The following is a 24792-nucleotide window of genomic DNA, read 5'->3' as shown; positions in this document are numbered from 1 at the left end:
TTCACATATTTTCTGTTGTTGGCTGGAGTCCTATTTGCATCTTTCAGGAAACTTGTCACTTGGCCAGAAATTTATTGAAAAAACCCAGACTGGGCTGGCAGAGGAGAATGCAAGTACTCATAATATTTTCAGCCTTCTTAGGCCTTCAGCTGGGACATTCATGAGGCACAAAATTTTTAGTTTGGATGTAGATTTAATGTTCCTCAGCATCTAAAAGCATTTGGGTTTGGAATCCTTATGCTCAGCCTCAAATCTCTCTCTTAAAGGCTTGATGATAATTTGCTTTTGCTGAGGCACTCTAAGTGTGCAGTGGCATTAGCTCTGTCATTGCAGCCCAGCAGTTCGGCTCATTAGGCTCCTGTTAAATGTAGAAGAAGCAAAGGTCCATGTTTATTTACCTTCTTTCTGCCCATTCTCATCTATGAGAATATCTTAACAACTACAGAAGAACAGAGCACACTGTGGTAACAGCTGCTCTAGAGGGAGAGCAGTTTCTCTGCTGAAGAGAAGCAGACAAATGCTGTGTGCTATGTGGTTTTTCCTTTGTTTTTTTTTTTAAAGCAATTACTTCAGCCTGGGACTCTGTGAAAGCAATGCACCTTGGCAGCAAAGCTGTATAACAAGAAACAAAATGTCAGCAAAGTACTGCCTTTTCCCCCCTTTTCCTAACCACACTTAACAAAATAATTTTAGAATGAGGATCAAACTTTGTGGTCTTGCCCATTGGGTAGTTCCACTGGCATTAGCAGGACTACTTCCCTTTTGGATAGCTGAGTTGAATAATGACAGAACCTGACCAGAAATTTTAAGCAAATTCAGTGAGATTCTTAGTAATGTTGACTGGCACAGTTGGTACCCAACACTAAGAGTGACTGTCATGGTGCAGTGTTTGACCACCTCTGATTTCCCAAAACAGCCATGTTTGTCATCTCTGAAAATTAGAGCAGTAGTATGTGGGTTATAGTTTTAGGAGAGAAAAAGGACTGTGAAACTGGTATGAATGCCATGGGGAAGGTTTAAAGTAAAGAAAGGAAAAATTAGATAGTCATTATGTCTGTACTGAAAAAAGATGAGACAGGCATAAAACACATGTGTGTCCCCTTGGAAGCAGAGTAGTGTGGTACAAAACCAGCTGTGTGACTAGGTGGCTCACCGAGTAAATAATGTTCAAGGGAACCATGTCATTGGGGATTCTCATTTTTTCCTGGTCCAAATTACATATTTTTTCCCAAGGTAACCTGATCTTGACTTAAAGGCAGGGTTGTTTGTGAGGTGCAGAGAGCCTGACATCTCGGGGGGTGGGTGTTGCTTCCACATGGCAGGGGCAGAGCCACGAGACCCTCGCTGAGGCTTGTGAACCAAAGAGCAGCATTTTCACTGTTAAATCTCAGCATCCCCTTCAGAGAATGAGCAGCACATTGTGGTTACTGCAGCACAGCCGGAGCTCACCCTGCTTTATCAGTTTATTTTCCCAGTGGTGGGAGTTGTTGTTTAAACTAATACAGATCCTGAGTCATTAATACTGATTAGTGACTTCACCAAACAAACAACCTCTAAGAAGGTATTAATTATGTGCTTTCAACTAAGTGTGGAATATTTCTCCAATTTTTCCCTTTTTTGTTCAGAATTATTTTAAATACTTTTTATTTGATTTATCAAAACTGTATTTTTTCCCTATTGAAAGGCCAAATGGGAAGAATTTGATTTTATGTCAATTGAATATTAAAAATTCCAATATAAAAAAGCTGTAAAAATGTTATGATGGAAAAAAAAATTGATGTGGGCAAACAAGGTCTTGGTAAACCGTTGCAAAAATATTGAGTCAGTTTTCCCTTCTCACTGCCTTGTCCATTTATTCAAGAGCCTTTAAAAAAATTATTCTCTAAGATGATAATTTGTACTCTGACTTGGCCTCTGAATTCAGAGGTTGAAATGAGGTTGAAATTGCCTCATAGGTGTGTGTTTATATACAGACATATGAATGAAAAAAATCTGTTAACTGCTTGTTTCACATATTATTCAATGTATCAGGTGAGCCATTTGCAGGATTTGATATTGTTGAGGTGGTTAGTGTGAACAGATATTTAAGAGTTTTGAGTGAGATTTCAAAGAATTGGCTTTGATTGCTCTCTGCAATTCTACAATCAGCATTTTTCTAATTTTTACTACCTCTTGATATGTGAATCTTTCCTTTTAAGAGAAAACAGCATAGATATAAATTAATTTACATTTTCATCAGTAAAAATTATAGATGTAAAATTTTAAAAATTCAGTTCTGCTTAACTTGGTTTGAATTTTGAGGACAAAATGAACATGAAAATGGCCAAGACAATGTTGTTTGAGTACAATATGCTTTCAGTGTTTCAAAAGACAAATGCAAATAAATTGACTTGAAGTGGTGGTGAGAAAGACCTTTAACTGAGCTGTTTCAATAACTTGGGTACCCCAAAAACTTTGAGTGTCTTAGGGGTAAGTGCTGTGTGAGACTTTAGGTTTATACAGCACAGGAGTTTAACACAGGATCCAATTTATCTTGCTATGTTTCCATAATTAGACTTTTGTTTGTTGCTATAGCAAGAACAAACTGACAAATCATACAGACAAATCTGACAAATATTTTAAATATAATACTTCTAAAAATGCATGGTTTTGTTTTAGCTCAAGCTATATAAACATAAAAGTCAGTACTAAGACTTTCTGACTGTATAAAGGCAAGCTGAGTCCACAGAAGTTGCTTGGAGTTTTTACACACAGTGATATGCATATAATGTGTATAAATGCTGTTGGAATATTCTGTTTCTGCCACTCCTTCAGCTTCTGAGTGCCTTTGCAAATAATTTTTTAAAAAATGCCATTTGAGACACAAGCAAACCTAAACCTTTGAAAATAAATTGTATTGCAACAAATGTCAGTGCCTCCTAATATGAAAATGAGAGAACTGTCAGTATGAGGGAGATTTAAGAAGAGAGTTTCTTTTAAGCTGGTAGAAGGACACCAGCTACATATTCGGCCATTCTTGTCCCTGGAAGAGGCAGATACGCAATGCAGGTGAATTTGATCCCAAACTGCATCTCCTAAGGATCACTGGAAACCAGTGGCATGTGTCTGTTACGCTCTCCATCGTCCTCAGCCTCTGTGCTGGTGAAGAATGTGGTCAGTGCCAGCCTTGCTGCTGCTGAGGCAGGTCCCATACAAGGGGCTAGCAATGAGCAGCTGAGTTCAGCCCACTGCTGGAGCAGATATGGGAAATCTGCTGGAGAACTGCCAGCTGAGGGGAGCCTGACCCTCCCTGACGTGCTGGATGGACACAAACGGAGTTCTTGTCCATGTACTGCAGTATTGTATATGTCAGGGTTCCCAGAGTCTTACTTGGCTCTTTGGATGCACACACCCAGCTGTTGAATAGAGAATCCACAGAAGAATATACCCCTTATTCTTTCCTTTCAGAAGATCTGTGCCAGCTGTACCTTCTACTGTCTGTGCCTGACAGCACAAAGGAGTACTTGATTTGATACAAAATTTGGTCTGCCTCCTCAGTTATTTAATATTATTCTTTAATTCATTATAATAATATATATTATCATTAAATTATTCATATTGTTACATTATGCTTATGTTATATTTATTGTAATAGTATATTAAATTATGGTAAAAAACAGTGGTGTAAATATCACAGCTGTTTCTAGAGGCTTCCAGACAATGACATTACCGTCATCCTGTCCACTGCAGGAAATACAACCCAAAAATTGCCTTTTTTGAAGATTTTGTTATCAAAATTGAAATCTTCCTAAGGCAGTTTAAGCAGTGCAGAAGGAAATCATTGTAAAGAAACTCATCACTGTTCTACCATTGGTAAATTCATTCACTTGGCACTTGCTTGTTTTGGGTTATTTTTTCACACATATTCTTCTTCGAAACCATAGCATGGAGTTCAAGGACAACATCAAATTTTTTTTGTTACAGAGGATTTTTTTCCATTAATAATAGAAAGAAAAAAACCATTGAAAAGAATACTTTTAATTGTGCAGTAGGCTTTTGACAACATTTTTAACTAAATGATGCGTTGCTAGAAGCAGGGTAAGCACATAATGAAGAATTAGTAGCACTTCTTATTAATGGACTTTTTAGCATAGAAATATTAAAGTAGAACTCTACTGACTTATGTTACCATAAGGTGATGGGGTCATTTCAAATTCTTGCATAATGTCATTGATTTGGTCTGTGGCTTCACCAGAGAAGGGAAATTAATTCATTTTGAGGTGGTGGAGAATTGATAATGCTTTGAAAAAAATTGTAGTAGCATGATTACAGAAGTGAAGATTCTACAACAAATCTACAGACTTAGAAGAAAGAATTTTAATCAGCACAAGGTGGCCAAACTCAGCCTCAGTGCAAGACATCCTCCCGCACTGCCAAGGTATTATGACGTAAACTTTCTGGAAAGAACTCAGATTGATTGGCATTGTTTGTGAAGTATTGCTTTACTTCAACATTACAGGTATATGACATACAATGTAAGTTTCAGAATTCCTAAACTCTGCAGGTGTTGATGAAGTACCATAGATTTGGAAGAGCTTTGCTGAAAAGCTCTGATTTCTCATGTGTTAAAAACTAAACAGGTAGAAAACAGTTTTGAAGAATCAGGGCATAATTTTACTTAATACTAAAATTGATTTCTAGGGGACTCGTTAGTGAAAAAAATTAACTTGTCTTGGGTAAAGGTGGCAGAACTCTGCCTAATAAATAGAATTTTGGAAAATACACTGGTTTTTTATAGCCTGTTCCCTTGACAATCTGAGATTGTTTCTTACAATGTTGACTGCTCGATTTTTTAGCACTGTATTTAATTTAGTTGTACATGACTCAAACTGTGGTGCTTCTACCACTTCCCCGGTCTATAACATAAGTCTGAATATGCACGTGTTTGCTTGGTATTGCTCAATGAAACAAATAACAACAGATCTGAAAAAGATGTCAGGAAATTACTTTTTCTTAATACATGCAAAGGATTGCTTATTTCTCTGTTATGTTTAAGTACATAATGGCTTCCACCAAAGGAAACTGACACAGATTATATTTGATTAATGAACACCATTATTTGCTGTTGACTTGAATAATTTATCTTTATCTAAATATTTTTTTTTCCCAGAATGGGCACTTTTAAAATTAGATTAAGCACTTCTGTATATCTATTTCTACTCCTAGACAAATCACCCTTTTATTCAATTAACATTACTATTCCAAGCTTTACTGAGCAATTTCCCAGTAATATAGTATAGAAGTGTTTCACTGGCTGCAGCAATCAACTTCTGCAAAAAAATCAGCTGAATAGAAAAGAAAGAAAATATAAATGCGTTGACAATAATATGAGGCCTAAAATGAATGTGTACATTTTTGTAAGATGAATCCTTAGATGTACTTGGCTTGTGTTTTTCTAATGAGTACCTCTGGGTATTGGTCAAATTCGTCATGTCTTAATTGTTGGTATCATGAGAATGTAGTTGCTCTTCCTATTTTTATTTTCCTTTTTTTATGAATTTACAGTTCAGTAGTCTAAGCTTAGAAGAAAAATAAATATGAATTAATTTTGCCAAGTGATTCTAAAACTCATTTTAATTAGTCTCCTACATTCTGCAGTTAACCTTGATTGCATTTCATAATTTAGATTTTCTTGCCTTGTATAATGAGAAATACTCCCCACTAGTAATGTTAGAAAAACAGAAGAATAAATTGATGCATCTTTCTTCATTAGCCATGCAGTTTATTTTTCCAAGCTCCTTTGATCAAAAAATCTTGATATGTCAGTTTTGTTAAATTTTGCCATCTACCTGTATGTGTAACTGATTACATTTCTTGATTTAAGGATTAAGGAGTCAATGAAAAAGTTAGCTGAGCTGGAAGACAAAGTCAGTCTTAGAAAATGTTCATCTGTGAATTTCATTATATCAGATTCTGCTTACTCTATCTGACTATTAATGCTTGATGCATAATGGATTCTGAAATGTGAACAAAAAAACTGTCTCGCTTTATATAAATACATAAATCTTAAAACTCCTGTAGGCAGAAAATAGCTTCTCAGAGATAAATTGATTCCCAAGCAGGGAAATATTTTTCCCACTTATGTCCTACCTTTTTTAATATCTTATCTAATTTTAAATTTGCAAATTTCATCCATGAACAGCACATTAAAATTTCTAATCTTGCTCCCTAAGAAATCAATAGAAATTTTAGTCTTACTTTTGAGAGGAACTGTGCTAAGTTCATAGTAATATATCAGTCAGTGTGTTATTTTTGTATATTTTTGTTCTTTATATCTGACTCCTAAGGTAAGAAATCCTGATCAAGGGCTAGAGGCTCCTGCAAAAGCAGTTGACACTACAAGAGGTCCTTGTCCAATACTGTGTGGTACAGTTCAATCTGTGTGATGTGAGTTGTGGCAGGAGAATTGTTTTCAGTCTCCTTCAGTGATCACACAAAAACCACTGGACACAGCTGATGCAAACACTGGTGTTGGCTTCCACATTCCAAAGTCTTGGCAGCTGAAAGGTGCTAAGGTTCTCGTGAGTAACTGGCAGGTGAGCCCTAATGGGAATACAACAGAACCATTGCTTTCTCAACATGTATTCCATAAAATGGAACTCGGGGCAAAGTTTATGGTTTGTTACTTTGCAGGTTGCACTTTTTCTTTGAGTGTTGTCTAACATGTCCACCTCCATTCTCTTTTGCATTCTCGGGAGAATCCAGTTTGCTTATCAAGTTCTCTTTCTCTCTCTTTCTCTTTTCTCTTTCCCGCCCTCTTTTTTCCCTTTCATCCAGATGGAATGCCATTTGCTTGGTGGGTTGGCCGTGCCAGTGAAAAGCACCTTTACTGGGGAGGATCTCTTCCGGGCATTCAGCAGTGTGCCTGTGGATTGGAAGAAAGTTGTCTGGATATGAGATATTTTTGCAACTGTGATGCAGATAGAGAAGAATGGTAATAATTTTAACATGTGTAAAGCAGTGTCTGTGTGAAGAGTTAGGGACAGGAGGTAGGGCAAGAAGGCTTAAATCTTTCCTGCTTCACAGCTCAGGAAGTTTGAGTGTAATCTGATAAGAATGAAAATGAAACTAGAATTTGGACTTCTGACTTTACCTTAAATTCCTATGTTGAACAAAGACATCTGGCTGAAGCAGGTTGCTGGGATGCGTGGTCTTCAAAAAAAATCTTTTTTGTTGAATGCCAAATTGGGTAATTTTATTTGCTTAAAAGTTTGGTTCTCCTGGAGCATTGCACAAATAAAGGCTCTATGAGCTTGTTTCATAGGTGTACATCAGAGCAGAAAATTGAGGCCTAGACAGCAAAATTCAGATACAGCTAAACAAGAAATATGTACTACTAAGCAATCTCATATTTTTCTTATGAAACAGTATAATGCACCTTAACCTTCTTTCACCTTGGATCTCAAGCTTTTTAAGGTCCATAGGAAGAGCTGTTTGGCTTCTGTAGATTTTGGTTCAGTCTCCATAGGAAGTTTTAGAGTCACAGCATGAAAATTCAAAGCTTTCTTTGGGTTCTGACCTTTGTTGTGTTCTGATGCTGCATGGATCTGGGAAGGCCACCTCACAATCTTCTGTCATTCTCTGCACTTTCAGAGACACTCCAGCCACCAAGAGCTAGTTGGTGAACTTTCCAAATGTGTTTGAGAGAACTGAAATGCTAGATGACTTTTATTGGAAGTACAGTTTGAAACATTGAACATACATGTGAAAATTCTGCTCACTCAGTCTCCTTTCTAGGCCACTCACTCATAGGATCTGCTGTCCTGTGTCTGAAAAAAATGATATTTTAATCTTGAGTAGTTCAGAAATTATGAATAATGGAAGTAGACAAGAAATGTCTTGCTGTCATGGGCTGCTGTGTTTGAAACACTGTCTAAATTAGCCCTGTGAAACCTTCACTTAAAATGAGTAGAAAGGAATGGTAAAGAGTCTTAAAACATAAAAAAAATCAGAAATTACTTGTCACTGTATGTGTTGGGCTTTTTGGTTGATTGATTTCTAGACAGTGTGATTATTGCTTGGACCCTTGCAATCCCTGAGGTCACTATTCACTTTCAGAAATTATAGCTTTAAGGAGATTTCTTCAGGAAGATGTTTATGTAAATATTGGCTTATGAATGTCATTTGTATTGAATAGCATGGCTGTGCATGTTAATCTGTCTTTTCTTTAATGTTTGGTTATCAGATGGGCTTTTGATGAGGTTTTCACATGAGCATCACGAGCTCTGTTTTTGCTGGTGCTTGGTTCTTTTCATAATTCATGTTCCATTTTTCACTGCTCAAGCAGAGCAGGGGTTTATGCTGGCAGACACTGGGGTTGCAGTCTTAGACTGCAGGGCACTGCACCATTAGGTCTTATAAACCAATGCAAGGTGAAAGCTAAATGCAGTTTTATACTATTTCAGCTTAGTCTCCTCAGGAAATGAGACCTAAACAAGTTATGCTGTGAGTGTTTATCTCCATTTCCCCCCACACACCCCCAATGATTTTGAACAAGCAGACGTGTTTCAAACATCTTGGACAGAGAGGGAGAAGTCTCAAAAGTATTACAAATTACACATTCTATGAAAATTTATGCCAGTCTGAGGGGAAAAAATCAATTAATGCCCACAAGAAGGAAGTTAAGGAAGCGTACACTTTTATTAGATTTTGGAAAACCCTCATGGGAGAAAGATGTTGGAAATCATGCATCGTTAACTTGGCAGCTCAGAGAGCTACTTGTTTCTCCTAATTTCATGATAATAACAGAATATGCTTACAAGTTACCTCCAATAAACTGCCTACTGTTTGTTGGTTTGGGGATTCAGTTGCTTAGGTTTTTAATCCATGAGAAAATTTTACTTTGGCAGTATTCTAAGTTGAAGGTTGGCTTTATAAAAGCTAAAAAACCCTGACCTTTATGAAGGGTTTCTAAACATAAGAAATTTCATGCCTCTTGAAGATTGCTTTTGTGTTTCCCTGCTAGAACACTGACCTCCTGATATATAACGAGCATTCGAATCTGAAACCTGCTGAGATCTGAACTGTGACTTTAACCTGCTATACATTATAGTGGAAGGAACAAGACAGCAGTAGATGCATTTATTTGTCTCAGCATGAAATAAAATGGGTGCTGCAGAGTGGAAAACCAGAAAATCATTTTTGCTCCTTTTAGATAAATCATGCTGCTCCAAGGTAGGAACTCTCCAGAATAGCTGAAGCATCCTCCTGAAGAGGAGACAGTCCTAGGATTCTGCTTTGATTTGTTTTCCCTAGACTAAATCTTGAGTGCAGAAGAAGCTACTAATTTCTCAGAGCAGCAAAAGAAATTATAAACAATGGAAAGCAGACCTGCCAAATCCTGTGCCAGATACAGCAATATGGCAGCACACAATATGCACTTCCAGGCATGCTGCCTTTTAAATTATATCTGAGCAGACACCTGAGCCAGCTGCTATTTTTGGGCTCTTACTTGACATCAAGTTAGCCTCCCTGGCCAGATGAATAGGAATCTATAATTAAGCATTCTAGTTTGGGAAGGCTTTTATATTTTTCATCTTTGTTTTTATTAAACCATTGTACTGATAATTATCTTTTTCCATATGGCTCATCATGCTTCCAAACTCCACAGCAGGATGACAGTGAAATCTGCCACTTAGAATAGTGGAGTATCTTCATGGTGTTTTCTGGAGAATGGGAGATCTCTGATGAGGAAGCAGAAGCACCTGCAACTGCATCCTTTTTGTTGACCCAAGAAGGGATCTGAAAAAGTGTAAGACATGCCTTGGCTGCATGCTGCCAAAAAAAGGAGATTTCTGACTTCTGTAAGCACTTGCTAGTGGGTGAAAATATTCATAAAAATCCAGTGGCCTTCAAGCTGAAGCTAAACCTAGTTCATAAAATGTTCTTTCTTTCTGTCTGTTTTTCTGTCTGTCTGTATGTCTTTCTGTCTTCCTCTGTCTTACTCTGTCTTACTCTGTCTTTCTCTTCCCCCACACTGACAAAAGTTAAAGGTTGGGACAAGCTCTGTACAGATGAGACATATTAGTGATTGTCTTTCAAAATATACACCCTGTTTCAAACAAAAATGTGTTCTTGATTGGGGAAATGTGATAAACTGACCTAAAGAATAAAGCATTACTGAAATACTGACAGGATAGTGTTATCATGAGACCTTTTGGATCTTCAAATACCTTTCCCAGGTTGTCTTTCATCTCAAGCAAAATTCTCTTGCCTTGGCAGTTAAGGTCTTACTGCTCACCAAACCTTGCATTTAAATGGGAGGAAACTCTTTCATTCTGAGGTGAAGCACATGACTGTCCTGAAGTCCTTTTGCTACTTTGGTCTCTCTCTCTGGAATCCGTTTTCCACTTCAAATGCAGACCCTACAGTGAAGCCAGTCATCAAACCAAACCTTGCTGACTGTATTCACCTGGAAACTTTGTGAATTTGGAGAACTATGCTGCTTTTTATTTTGTACAGAAAGAGAGACATCTCTGGAACTCATTTTGTACAAGAAGCTCAGGCATCTCAGCAAAGTGTGATGGATGGTGTTCCTTCAAACAATTAGCTGATTGGCCATCTTTTATTTCTATTCTGCAGTCTTATTATTCAAACTGGAGGAGTATCCTTCTCTTTTATCTTCCAGAACAATCTTCACTGGGCAACTAAATCTTTGAGTCTTGCCATTTCCAAAGTAAGATGCCTTCACCTCTGTATCATGGCTTTGGGGCACTAGAAGAATAAGAAAAACCACAGGATGTGATAAGAAGGGGAACAAAATAGAGGGTGGATATTACAACTGTCAGACCCGCTTTGTCTCCCAGAGGTATAATGAGTACATTGAGCTTTGTTTGAGGAGGAACAAAGCCAAATGGAAGTGAATGAAGCCCTGCTTGGATGAGCTATATTTGTGCTAAGCTATGCCAGAGCCAGGGTGATAAAACTGGAAGGGCAGAGAAACCCTGATGAGCCCAGATTTGACAGGTTTTGTTTGCTCAACCACTATCCCACACTGAATCCATTCCCTGAGAAGCAGTGCAGGCAACTCCAGAGAGCCTGTGAGCTCATAAATAACCCCTGCCAGAGGTGACCTGGCCTGTACAGGGTCGTCTTGGATATCTGCCTCATGACTACATTTGTCAACAACCAGGAAGAGCCGCCTGCAGAGAGCTGACTGTAGCAGGTCCCTGAGATGTCGAGAATCAGTTCATTACACTAATTACCAAACTCTGTATCTCTAATTCAGCCAAATACAGCCACTGCATCTTGCCTTCAACTGTTAGGTATGTCCCCTTGTGCTGGTGTTTTTTAGTTAATCATGAATGTACATTATTTTACCCAGTAAAGCATTTTTGGATATGGCTCATGGGTAAGATAGCAATTAAAATATATTCCTTTGGATTATTAATGATATATCCTGCACAGGCCTCAAAAATTTTCCTGATGGAAGCCTATATCACAGGCCCATTCCTTATGAGTTTCCTGGCCATCTGCTGATGGTAGTATTCTTTTCCCCAAATGTATGGTATTCCTGAAAATCTGTGCTGAATATCTGAGCTACTGTGGCTCAGATCCCACCAGAGTTTCCATTAATGTGCAAGAGAAAAATATACCAATAGGGGATCATATGAGAATAAATTATATTTAATAGCACCACTGTTCTACCATCTGTTACAAAAAATATGGAAATGGCTACCTAGAGATTAGCAATTTATGATGGCTTACACTGTTAGAACACCATCGAGCAAGGGTTTGTTGAGCACACTTTTAGTAGTAGCCAGGAAGAAGAAAAATAGTTTCATGAAGTTACCATCCAAATAGTTATTTGTCATTTACGTGTGAGTCTGCCTTTACTACATCTTGAAAGACCCAGCTGCTGCACTATCACCTTCAGTAGCAAATTATTTTCATCTTTTTTAAATTGGTCCATACATAGAGCATTTGATTTGATGTGACTTGCTCACAGCTTATTGAGGAAGACCTTTGGGTAGATGTAGGCATTAATCTTCAGATGTGGATAAACAAATGACGTCCAACTGTATTTAATACCCATAAACAACAATTTTTCAGTGATTTAATTTAAAGGGCATTATTGGATTTGTTTGGTTTGGGTTTTGCTTGTGGAAAGACAAATTGACACTATCCTTTATGCAAAGAGCTCAGAAAAACATCTGTTTGTTGAGTGTTGTTTCCACCCTCAAAACATTCAGATTTTCATCTGGTTTTGTGCCAAATTGAGTGCCAAGTCCAGTAAGCACGAGCTTGACTTCCAAAGTTATTAATTTATTCATGCCATTTCTGGTGAGCAGAGGACTCCTTTCAGGAAAGTGATAAAACCAGCCTTGATTTTTGTGAAATCAGGACTTAACTTACAAGGGATGTGCTTGGTGGAAGCAGCCACAGAGTGCAATGTGAAATCCACTTAGGAGAAAAAAAGTAGTGGCTAACCTGAGAAGCAGCTGTGGAAAAGCAAATATAATCAGGTTTCAAGTGTGTGAAGGGCTAAATTAAAATACATAAAAGTAAAAAGGAGCTCTGGGAACAAATACAAAAATATTAACATGACAAGGTTTTACTTTTGTTTAAAAGACAAAATCATGTATTTGCACATCAGAGTGCAGATGCTTTTTATCAGAAAATAGAAATTTTATTTGAAAAGTGTAGTAGATGAAAAATGATCCCCAAACCCCCTTCAGGCAAAATTTCAAATGTTTTGTCCAAACCTTGGTATATTTGTATTTTGTAGTGCCACAGCAGTGCCTCCAGGAAGTTATTGTACAGGTACACGAAGCTGTTTTGCTCCTCTCTCAGGAATAATACATTGTATTTGAGAGGCTGCCATGGTGTAGCACAGAGAGAAGAGGAATTGTGGTGCTTTGTGAGAAATGGAGTCTGAAATCAGTTCAATTTAAGGAATACCAGGAATTTGAAACACTCACAATGTCTTCCACTCTCTTTTCTGCTTTTCTTAGCTGAAATCACTTAGGTGTTGATCTTTCACCAAAAACTTGATTTCCTACTATGAAATAATAATAATTAGCTGCAATGATAGGTATGTTGTTCCTCGCACTGACATGTTCTCTGAAGGACAGAATGTTTTTCTGATAGGTTTTATTTCAGTGTCTGCTTGTGTGAAAATACATATCATGATATGAGGGTTTTTTTCCATGTGTGAGAGAACAAAATGCATAAAATGTGCTTTTTGAGTTTGAAGAGAAGCTTGATTGAGTTTTCAAGGCATTAACAAAGAAGTGAGGATTTTTATTAATTCTAGAATATATTTCTCTCTCACACTTGAGCTATGCTACTAAAGTTCACTGTGACACTGGCATATAAGCAGTAAAAATTCAGTAATAAAATTTGATATAAAAGAACTTCATGCAGTACAGCAGAATATCTAATAAGCAATGCAGTTTTCAGAGATGTGGAATAGATATCTTTAAAATGTCACCATTTCATGGTTTTTTGTAGATATTTTGAGTGCTAGCTGTAGAAAGATACTGATTTTTATTTTAATGCTGATCATAGCTAGTAAAAAGACTGCACCATTTTTAAAATTTAAATAAATTTGCAGGAAGCCTCCCTAAATATTTTTGCAATTTTTAAAAAAAATTATTTTAAGAAAGAAAACATGACCTTAGTTACTCATATTTATAGTGAATATTTAATGTCCCATTACTATGCATCTTTCTGCCTTTTTTTCATTCCTTTTGCCTACTTTTCTTCCTCCATCACTGGAATGCCTTATTTAATTATCTTCCTAAGAAATACTCAAATAATTTCGCTTTTGTCACAGTAGTTTCATAGTCTGTTAAGAGTATTTACCCTAAATTTCAAATATTGATACAATAAGCTATGAGTGTGATACTGAGGAGATTTAGAGACCATGTACCTTTGATTCATACATGATAGCTTTCCTTCTGAGTCTGTACTGAAGGCCTCACTCTGCCTTGTGCCTGGGAATTTCCTCTTGCTGCACTTTGTCTGTAATTATTTGCATGTCAGACACCCACTGGAGCAAGAAGAAAATGTTAGCATTGAAGAGGGTACCTCTCCTTTTCCCCTTGGCATTATGAGACAATTAACTATGCTGCATGCAATTATAAGCAATGAAAAATAAATGCAATGTGTGCAGCCTTTATGAAAAAGATCAAAATGCTCCTATTTTTGTCTAACATTAATCAGAGTAGAGCACTTAGCCAAGCAAACATTTGAGGTTGTGTGTCAGAGCACAGCTGCAGTGTTTGTCCTGATTATTGTTTCTTTGCTAGAAGTCTGTGTCTGTTCCTGTATCTGGAACTACACTGAGAAGTTGACATTGCAAGGAGGATATGGGCAGGTCTGGGATCCTGCCTGGGATGTCAGTCTCTGGCAGTGTCAGCACTCAAAACAGTGATACCTGTTTCCCAAGGCATTGTGTCCCACCTGCCTGGAGGAGCAGTGGGTATAAATTTGGGGTTCCTGGCATTTTGGATGTGTTGCCATCCCCATGTGCAGGATGTGGTCTTTCAGCTATGAGCAGACAGGCGAGTTGAGTCCAGACCCTGCTGGGCTGTGCAGAGGTAGAGATACTTTCTCCAAAACTATTGAGATTTGGTTCCATGAAGGATGCTCTGCCACACTTATGTGCCCAGATGTACAGCAAACCATAACCTTGAGAAAATCACTGTGGAGATTCATTAGCACTCACCTCTCTATTATCAATCAATAGAGAGAGACCTCAGAAGAGCAGTTCTGCTCTGGTAAGATGAGGGTTGGTGTCTGGGGGACTCAGCTGGGCTCATGAAGTGCAGTGGGATGAATGCACATCTGTGTACCCTGCCAGAGCCAAAGCCACTCAGTCGGCTTAAGGACCTACCACGAAACATCGCACTGCATTTTGAGGACAACTTTTTGTCCAGCTGACTCAGAATAAAAACAAAGAAATTATCCTTTAAGAATCAAACTTCCTTTTCCTTTCTAGCAGCCATGTGTAAGTTAGTCACAGCTAAGAACAAGCCCAGCTAACCAAACATGAGAAGTTCGACAATGCAGTAAATCTGCCTTGAGTATTTCAGTTGCTGAACCAAAATATCCCCGGCGTGCAGTGCAAAAGATCGATTCAGTCCAAACTCACTCTGCCAATTCAGCTGGTTTTGCAGTGTGCAGGGTCAGCCTGTCCCAGCCATCTTGAAGCTGGATCAGTAATTGTCTGGCATCCCCTCACTAACAGTGGGCTGGATCAGGCATCACCTGTCCTCTTCCTGCTCGGGTAAAGCATAAAGCCAGCATAAAACACCCTTATCTGTCTCCAGCTGACTTTACAGAAATGCAGACTTGGACTTAGACCTGATCCTCAGCAAATATATCCTGCTGAGGAAACCCTGTAGAGCCTAGTTTACATTAATGCCCATTAGTCAGCATGGTAGTGCTCTTCCTCAGCTTCACAGTAGTTCTGCACAGCTGAAGCAGGTTTACAGCCCATCCCAGCCAGTATCATGTTTCCAAATGGTGTCTTCAGTGGTCAGTATTGCATGTGAACAGAGAGCCTACATGGGAGCATTTATCTACATTTATCTCAAACAGTGTGTACTTGTCATAATTCTTGCAGGTAATTTTGCAGAAGTTCTTTAAGTAAGCATCTTTTAAATATTCTCTTGCATGAGGAATGCTGGGGGGTTTGTCTGCGGTTAATCTGTCTCTTTCTGTTTGTGTATTAAAATCCAGGACAAATGATACTGGCCTCCTTGTTTTCAAAGACCATTTGCCTGTAACTCAGATTGTGATCACTGACACAAACAGATCAAATTCTGAGGCTGCTTGGAAAATCGGCCCTTTGCGTTGCTATGGAGACAGTGAGTACTAGCTCTTCTCAATTTCCATAGGTACAGAATGTTCCTTTTTGTTGTTGTTGTTGTATTTTTTTACAAAAAGACTGTTTCTCTGATAAAAGGTGGCTTTCCACATGCAGCTTGCAGCTGCTGTCCTGTGCCAATTAACTATAGAGAAGGGGGTTGTGTTTGCAGGGCAGTTCTGGAATGCTGCTTCCTTCAACACAGAGGCCTCCTACCTGCACTTCCCCACGCTCCACGCCGAGGTCAGCGCGGACATCTCCTTCTTCTTCAAAACCACCGCCCTGTCCGGGGTGTTCTTGGAAAACCTTGGCATTAAAGACTTCATACGAATTGAAATAAGCTGTAAGTTTCACTGCTCCAAAATCTTAGTGCCTTTGCCCAATCTGACAGATGCAGAGAACTGGGAAGGACATATTTTCTGCAATTTTTAGATGGCTGGAAGTGCCTGGAGATGATAAGATGGAGACATAAAGACTCTTTTATCAAGACTTACCTACTGCTCCTGTCAGAGTTTCCCTTTATAGACTTGATCATTACACTTAATCTTGCTGTGGCTAGATTTATCTTTCTTAAACAAGCAGTATGAATTTATTTTTTCAACACTGATATTTATTTTTAAATATCTTTAGAAAAAAAACTACTGGTACCTGTAGGCTGTTTCTAGTTTAAAGTTGAAAAATTTAATTCAACCATTCTGATGATTACTTTTATTTCCATATCAGTAACATACCAAGTCTGATGTAGCCCTAGTGTTTCAAAGGAATTCAGGGTGTATGGTACAGATACTAGGTGTGAGTTTATGAAGGACAGGACACTAATTCAATACAAGTTAGTCACAGTTGTAATGGATCTTGAATACTTCAAAATCTATTAAGTGAGTGCAGTGCAACTGCTACTCAGTGTATTAGGAAAATAGCAGGGAATTTAATCAGTGAGATTTTGCCTCACTCCTCTTGTGATGACTTCAAATATTTATTAGTGACAAAAGAGTACGATGCCTTTGACATGAAATATGACATGTGTATTCCAAATTCTGTCAAGCTGAGGGAAAACAAACTGAGTGCTATGCATCTGATAATATGCTTATAATAACCCCAAAATAAAATTTAATAAAACAGGGCCCCAAGGCCCTCTGATTCATTAAACCAGTGGTAAATGTCATGGTGGATTATCACAAGGTAATGAGGTGTGATTTACTGTTAATTGCACATCAAGGTCCAATTTGGTTGCACTTCAGGGTGTAGCACATTTTATTCTCAGGGATACAGAAGTAAAAATGGCATCAAATATAACAAATACTGTAAACTAAGAGGATTGTTCAGTGAAAGCTTCTGGATGTGTTTACATCTGTACTCCTAGAGAAATGAGTTATTTAAAAGTTTGGGAAAAAATCTTCTAGACTTAGGCTTCTCATCAGTAGTTTGTTGTTGTGCTTCTTTCTACCAGATGGAATTTGCAGCCTAAAGGCTTTGTATCAAGGAAGCTCCATGGAGCAGGTGCTTCAAAAGGAAACAACTTTTTAGCAGATGCAGGGGTTCAGAATAGATCTTTGTCTATCCCTATGAGCATTTCCCATCTTAGCTATCTAAGAAGCAGCTTCTAAAACCAGACCTATCCAATTTTTTGGGCTTGAAATAACAAGGTTTTTAGGAATTTTCAGTCCACAACCTTCTGGTTGTGTGATCTGTGGACCTGGTTCTTGGCCATGGTGGTGCATTTAGAATTTTAGGAAGAGGAAAATAATCAGTCGCAAGAATGTTAAAAAGTTCTAACTCCTTTCAGGCTTCCAGTAGAGGAAGGTGGACTCCTTTATGTGGCTTTGTTTTTCAACTATTGTCTTGTTTCTAGGAGCCTTATTATTTCTAGATGTGTGTTACATATAGAGCTTTAGTTTAGGATCACCCATTGAGTAGTTTCCCCCATCAATTTTTTTGTGCATCTTGGGTCAGAATTAGGCAAACAAATGCTTCTAGTATTCTCTTGTACCACATGCAGCCAAGTTATGTAATGGTTAATTACCTGCATTTTCAAAGATCTAGTTGAAAAGATCTTTATCCTTGCTCCCATCTTAGCACTATTTGTAGAAAATCTTCTGGGAATATTGTGTGACTTTTGTGCAGCATTTAGCACTTTTACTTCAAAAAGAAAAGTGCCATTTCTAGATCACTGAGATTTTTATTGCAAAAAAGATGGGTACCCACAACCAATCCTAATCACAGCAGAGATCAAACAGTGAGGCTGCAGGCTTAAATTTATTTATAAGCTGCTGTGTAGGAGATGGGAGGTAAATGATCCTCTACTATTTGCTGACATAAAAGTTAATGGACCCTATATTTATGTAAGATTTCTTGATGTCAAAACCACAATTTAGTTCAGACCTTCACTTCCTCTTCACATCTGTTTATCTCTTGCAGCCCCCAAGGAGATCACCTTCTCCATAGACGTGGGAAATGGCCCCACAGAAGCCACTGTGCAGTCTCCCACAGCCCTCAATGACAACCAGTGGCACTACGTGCGGGCAGAGAGGAACCTCAAGCAAACCTCTCTGCAGGTGGACAACCTCCCCAAGAAGGTCCTGGAGGCCCCTGCTGAGGGACACTTCCGCCTGCAGCTCAACAGCCAGTTATTTGTAGGTAGGGACAATCCAAGGGTTCCTGTAGATAACAGTATTTCATATAGTTTGGTGATGAATGCTCTTATCTCACCATTGAGCTTGCATGTGGTGGCTTGATTTTGCTGCTTCTTCTACTCCTGCACAGGCAACATGAATAACATGAACAACACTCAAAGCACAAACCATAGTTTAGTCATGCTATACTTGATGGTATCCTTGGGGTCAAACTCCTAAAATGTACTTACTGCCAAAGAGTTAACAACCTTTCTTGTTATGCAGCACTGGCTGTGTAAAATGCTGTAAAAAAATGTGACCTCTCTCTTGAGGCACATTGTAAAAGCCAGAAATTTTTTGTATAAGTTTCTGGGGCAAAGCCTGATGACAGTATGGTCTTTAAATTCTATTCCTTCAAGCATGTCCACCAAAACCCTTATTTGGTGAGAGAGTCCATGAGTGAGAGAACTATGAACACAGTCAAAGCAAATACAGGTGTTTTATCTGAAAATTAAAGAGGGAAGAAAAATCTCTGCATATATTTTGTTTACTTATTGCGCTTGCACAAGAAACCAGGATTGGGACTACTTTGTATTTGATAATATGATAATGGGTTACAAAGGGAATTATCTCTTTTCTGTACTCAAATGCTGTCTTTCTGAGTAATCTGCTCAAGTGATGGAGTGGGATGTAACTGTTCTTATACAGGGCCATTCAGGTAACTCCTGATTCCTTCCTTCAAATGGATTTTTTTACTTAGCTGAAATGCTCTAGTGAACCTCAATCTGTCAATGCATTTTAATAAAGTTTACTTCTGTATTCATACCCTTATACTTAAGTAGCTTTCACGTTATTCATTTGAGCTTTTTATTGTGTATGTGTGCAGTAATTACTGGGCTCTGAATATAAAGAATTAATCTGTTAATAAATAGATGTGACTGCATCAATGTCAGGAGTCCTTCCAACACAGCTGTTGATTTATACCTAAAATGATCTCTGTTAGACTCAGCTGGAGAGGAGAATACACAGAAAGGAGGCTTAAGACTGTCACAGTGCAAGGTTTCTGTTTTCTGGTATGAAGCATGCTGCTAATCACTTGTTTTTCAAATACTACATTGATCCTAAGAACATATTCTGTGGGAGGCCAGGCCTGGAGGCAGCAGGCTTGGGCTGCCAGGCACCTTAGAAACATCAGAGAAATTTAGCCAACATATTGTTTGCAGTTAGGAAAATTAGAGATTTTGTGACTGAATAGACTTTGTGATTTTTTGGTTGTTTCTTTCTAAAGGACTAAATATGATGGGTTTATCATAGGTCATCTATTAGATATTTCATATATATATCAACTGTTTACCATCTCTCATCTGAAAAGCAGTATCTGCCTGTAAGCTTGCTTCTCAGCCTCAGCAAAATAAACAGGTTACCTCTGTGAATTTCTTGGTGGTTTTAAAGTGACATAACTGATGGATTGTGTAATGAAAATCTGTGGTAGTTAAGGGCCTCACCAGAGCCATGTGCCAACAGGAGCCCTTGTGAGCAAAGACAAACACAAAGCTCTGCACCTGCCCAGAACAGCATCAGCATCCCCACAAGCTGGGGATTGAGTGGATGGGGAGCAGATCTGCCAAAAAGGTCCCGTTGGTTTTGGTGGAGAAATGAATTTGTACCCCATCTGAATGTAGCTATGCTTTAAGGAATAAGTTGGAACCTAGTCCCTGATACCAGCAGGGACTTCTGACTGATTGTACTCTGATTGTAGTGAGTGTTTACAGAAAACTCTAGGATATGGGTATTTATTTCAGCCAAGAGGTGAAAAGTACTCACTGTGCAATAAATATGTTGCATTCTGTCGTTCATCCATGCTTTTACTGAACCGTGAACAAAAGGGACAGAAAAAAAATGAGTTTGGGAGTGCTTTTTCAGGCCTTAACTCTGCCAGATTGAAGGCCAAAATTATCTGTGACTTGCTAAGTTTTCCTGAGAGCTGTCAGAAGTGTTGGAAACCTGGTTTGCCTCCTGATTCTGGCACTATTTCTCCCCGGGTGCTCCAGGGAAAGGTGGCAGAAGTCCAGCAATACACAGATGTGATATAGTTTGTCTCTACTGAAAGTCTCATTTGAATCTTGTAATAAAAAGCTACTGATTTAATACCTCAGCCGTGCAGAGAGAGCTTTAACCCATCTGAAAAATAAATGTATAAACACCATTGTAAAAAGGAAAGAAGCAGAAGCGCATAATATTGCTCCCTACTCCCCCTATAATCCACAACATATTTGTCTCTGCAGTATTCTGCATACTGACAGTGATTAAGGGGTTTCCAGCCTTAATGACTGTGTGTGGCAGGCTTTTGAGATAGCTCTGTGTGTCCGTGAAGTGGAAGAGAAAAATGACTTTGGATTGCCACTACACTCAAACAAGCTTGGGTTTTAATGCAGTTAGAAAGGAGTTAGAAAACCATTTCTCACTTTCTTTTAGTGGATCTTGGGTGCTAACTGCTTCCAGCTGCATTATAATCTTGTCAGAGCATGGATATCCTTGCACCTGGCCAGATTTCTTCTGTAAATTTGGAAAAAAAGTACAGTAGAAGGATCAAACCCCAAACAAATATGCATGCTAAGTAACATCAACTGCACCAAACTGTCCAGTAACAAGCCAATTCAGCAAATGCCTTGGTCAGAAGGGGCAGACAAAAACCATTCCTTTCAATGGACAGTCATTTTCAGCCCCCATATGTGTGACATGGTTTTGGATAGTGCAGCTCTCCCTGTGGTCCTGGAGTAGTTTTGTCATTGTGGTGTGGTCTGAGATGAAGCCCTGTCTTACCTACTGGTGAAGGCATGAGCATAAGACTCCATCATGGGATGGGAAAGACTGTCCTCCCAGACTGCTTTGAGGATAGGGTTTGAACTCAGACTGGTAACATCAGAGAAGCAAAATAAAAATCCTGAGAAATTAATCTGATGCACAAAGCTTTAGTCAGATGTTTTTGTGGTATTTGTTTGGTACATTTAGGAAATTAGCAAAGCTAAGTGTTTGTGTTCCTGGTTTTGTCTTGGGAGGAAGTGAGCAAGGAATGAATCCTTGGGTGAATCTCCTCTCTCTGTTGTAGAGAGTCCAAAGGCAGCATAACCCAGAGAAAGTCATCTGAGAAACTTTCTCTGGAGACAGAGAGAAGGAATGATAGGAAAAAAAGGAGCTTATTTACTGCTGTTGGTTTTAAAAACATTTGGAGACACCTTGGAATATTTTGGAGGTCGAGACGAGGAATTAATGCCTAACTCTTTGTGTATCCTGTATGCTTTGTAAGTATTTCAGCTTAAGACCAAAAAATGTGCCTTCAAGGTCTTCTGAGGAGCACCATACCAAGTTCTCCTGCTCCCTCATTATGATTCCTATACTTCTCTGCCCTTTCCTTTTCTTTGTGTCAGTTACACAAATGCTCCTAACACTTATTTTCAGCCTCCCTAATCCAGCTTCTACTGACAAAAAGTCCATTGTCTTTTTCTAAAACAAATCCTCAACTCATTGCTAGAATGTTAATTATTTAGCCAGTTGTGTCACCAAGCTATGCTGTGAGTGCTCAGTTGTGAGCTTCTTGTCCCCTTCTCTCAGACTCTCCCTTCCTTTCCCAAGGGCTCCTCACAAAAATTCAGCTGCATAAACACCTTGCTGGAAACAGTTTGGCTCACTTGACTGTCACCTCTACTGTGAAAAGTACACCCTAACATTGGTGTTTGTGGTCCTTAGGCTTTTCCTAAAATATGTTTTCCTGAATAAAACATTTAGATTAAAGTCTCTAGTCCATCAGGCTCCTATTAGAGTTGGAAGAATTTACAAAGCCTAATTTGGGGAAGAGTTTTGTGTGTTTGTTTCCAGTTTTTCCTTTGCTTTGCAGGAATGTATATGAAGATTAAGTCTAGTCAATTGAAGAAAACTGTCCAAATTAAGCAATAGATTTGCTGAATCAATGCTGTGTGGGTCTAGGTTCATATAGCTGGTCTGTGTTAAGCTCTATAATCTCCAGAAAATATAAGACGAGAAGAGTGAGAAATTTTACATGGCTTGCCCGAGTGCTTTAGAGAGCAATAAGAATATGACTAGTGCAATAAACATGACATTCATAGAACAGTTAGAAATAGTTTTAACTCATTTTTGGTGTGTTACAGATGGGATTGGTGTGTGTGCAGAGAAGAGGCAAGGAAACTGTCATTCATCCTTGTAATATTTGTGGTGGCCTCCAATGCAAAAGAAAACAGAGTAACCAGTAGCCTTAAAGGGAGAAATCTCATTTCTAATTACATTGACTTTACTGAAAAATCTGTATTGTATGTTTTGTTTTGGGTCAAAATCTCCGAACAAAAGGACTGTGTGTGCAGTTCAGCAAATGCAGAAAGCCTGATTCTTGTCCTCAGAGGGCATTTAAAATAAGTGAGCTAACATTTGCTCACCTGAAAAAAAATAGCTGGCTAAAGAGCAACTTGAAAATATTTCTTTCTCTGAGAAAGACATCTTAAAATGTGTGTGAAAGAGATGTGTCTCATGCATACTATCTAAAGTTCAATTACTTTACTTCACATCCAGTGAATTTCTGCTATTAGTGTTCCAGAAAGAAAAGTCTGACAGAATGGTATAGGAGAACATCAGACCTTTTCAGACTGTTACTGCATTCTCTTTAGTTTGCAGAAGTCTTGTTTTAATTAATTTATAGAATAAAAACAAATGCTCTTCTGCTGGGGCTTATCAAGTGATGTAATCTCTTAAGTCATACATTATGAAAGAGAGCCAATTTCTACAGAAGAATAATAACTTCTTTCATACTACTTTTTGCAGGAGAATCACCAATAAAGCTAGCTTTTAAGAATCTGCAAATGCTGATAACTCCTGAACAAGAATTAGATTTCCTAGCAGCAATCAAAACTGCAGTATCTTCAAAAGCAAAACATTGGCAACTGCCAAAAATAAAAGGTGTATGATGAGAAAAATGGTCATATTTTCATAGAGAACTTCAACAATCATCATTATTATCATTCTCAGAAATTACCTCTTATGGAAAAGTGCCTTCACTGTAACACTTTTAGCAGTTTCCTTTGACAGATATGATGCTGGTTAGCTCGTAGAGACTGAACTGCCCTCTTGCTTACAGCTCTGGTCTCCAGGAAGAAATGCAATTATGTCTAACCATTGTACTAAATAACACGTCTGTGAACTGAACTCATGTTTCAGGCCTGCAAGAACCATTGACATGCAACACATCAGGCTGGGCAGTCATGCATAAATTCAGACTCCAGTCATTTCCCTCCAGCCAGCGGGCCTGGTGCTGAACTTGACTCATCCCTGCTATCAGGGCTCATCAGCATGTGCAACTCTCCTCCTGGTGGGATTAGGGTGTTGTTTGTACTAAGGCAGCAAATAACACCAAAAACCCCAACATTTTCAGTTTGGTTTTCTCACATATTTGGTGATATGCAGACATAAGATAAAGAAGCTATCTTTCTCCTAAATGAATTTGGATTTCAATGCCAGACAGCGCAGTAGATAAGCCAAAAAAGAGAAGAATGACAAAAAGAAAGTGTCATGTACAGCTTTCTAGTTCTTTCATAAAAATAGAGAGACACCTTTAGTTTCCAGGGCTGTCCATCTGTCATCTTTTACCATTGTATGCACTGATATATAGTACTTTTTAAAAATTTGTGGATCTGTATTTGTACCTCAGAATGGGATTGAACTTCATGGCTTTGATTACTGTTCAGACTCATCAATGAATGCATTTTTCTCTCTTTCTCAGGGGGAACAGCTTCCAGACAGAAGGGCTTTTTGGGATGTATTCGATCTCTGCATTTAAATGGACAGAAACTTGACCTCGAGGAGAGAGCTAAAATGACACCTGGTGTAAGACCTGGATGCCCAGGACATTGCAGCAGTTATGGGAACCTGTGCCATAATGGAGGAAGATGTGTGGAAAAGTATAATGGTTACTTCTGTGACTGTACCAACTCGGCCTATGAAGGACCTTTCTGCAAGGAGGGTAGGCAGCAAGCTTTGATCCCAGTTATTTGTGCAATAACTCTGAATTACTGCACCATTTTGCTCACATCAGCTTGGTGTCCCCACATCTCAAGATGTTCTATTATCAGTTGCTCCTTCAGTGTTCTTAAATGGCTGTAACAGGCTCTAACACCTCCTTTTGGTGACTTCTGTGTTGGCCTCAGAAATTAAAATGGTGTTAGTTGTACTAATAGTTTACCACTATATCCCACCATGATTCCTGTATTGCACTGCATGTAACTATCCCCAGACATTGGGAAATAGGGCTGAAATGTTTTCTAGCAG

General features: G+C 38.6%; 1 protein-coding gene across 1 annotated transcript in view; it reads left to right on the top strand.

Moving 5' to 3' along the window:
* Positions 1-24792, top strand: part of CNTNAP5 (contactin associated protein family member 5) — a 410063-nt gene that overhangs the window by 344444 nt on the left and 40827 nt on the right. Inside the window, exons 15-19 of the mRNA XM_036386345.2 lie at positions 6817-6973; positions 15727-15854; positions 16026-16196; positions 18269-18487; positions 24248-24487. Of these exons, the coding sequence (XP_036242238.1) occupies positions 6817-6973; positions 15727-15854; positions 16026-16196; positions 18269-18487; positions 24248-24487 (915 nt within the window). The remainder of the gene's footprint in view (positions 1-6816; positions 6974-15726; positions 15855-16025; positions 16197-18268; positions 18488-24247; positions 24488-24792) is intronic.

Source organism: Molothrus ater, chromosome 7, assembly GCF_012460135.2.
Source record: "Molothrus ater isolate BHLD 08-10-18 breed brown headed cowbird chromosome 7, BPBGC_Mater_1.1, whole genome shotgun sequence".
Lineage (NCBI taxonomy): Eukaryota > Metazoa > Chordata > Aves > Passeriformes > Icteridae > Molothrus > Molothrus ater.
Note: the sequence above shows the minus strand (reverse complement) of the source record. Positions and strands in the feature narration are given on the sequence as shown.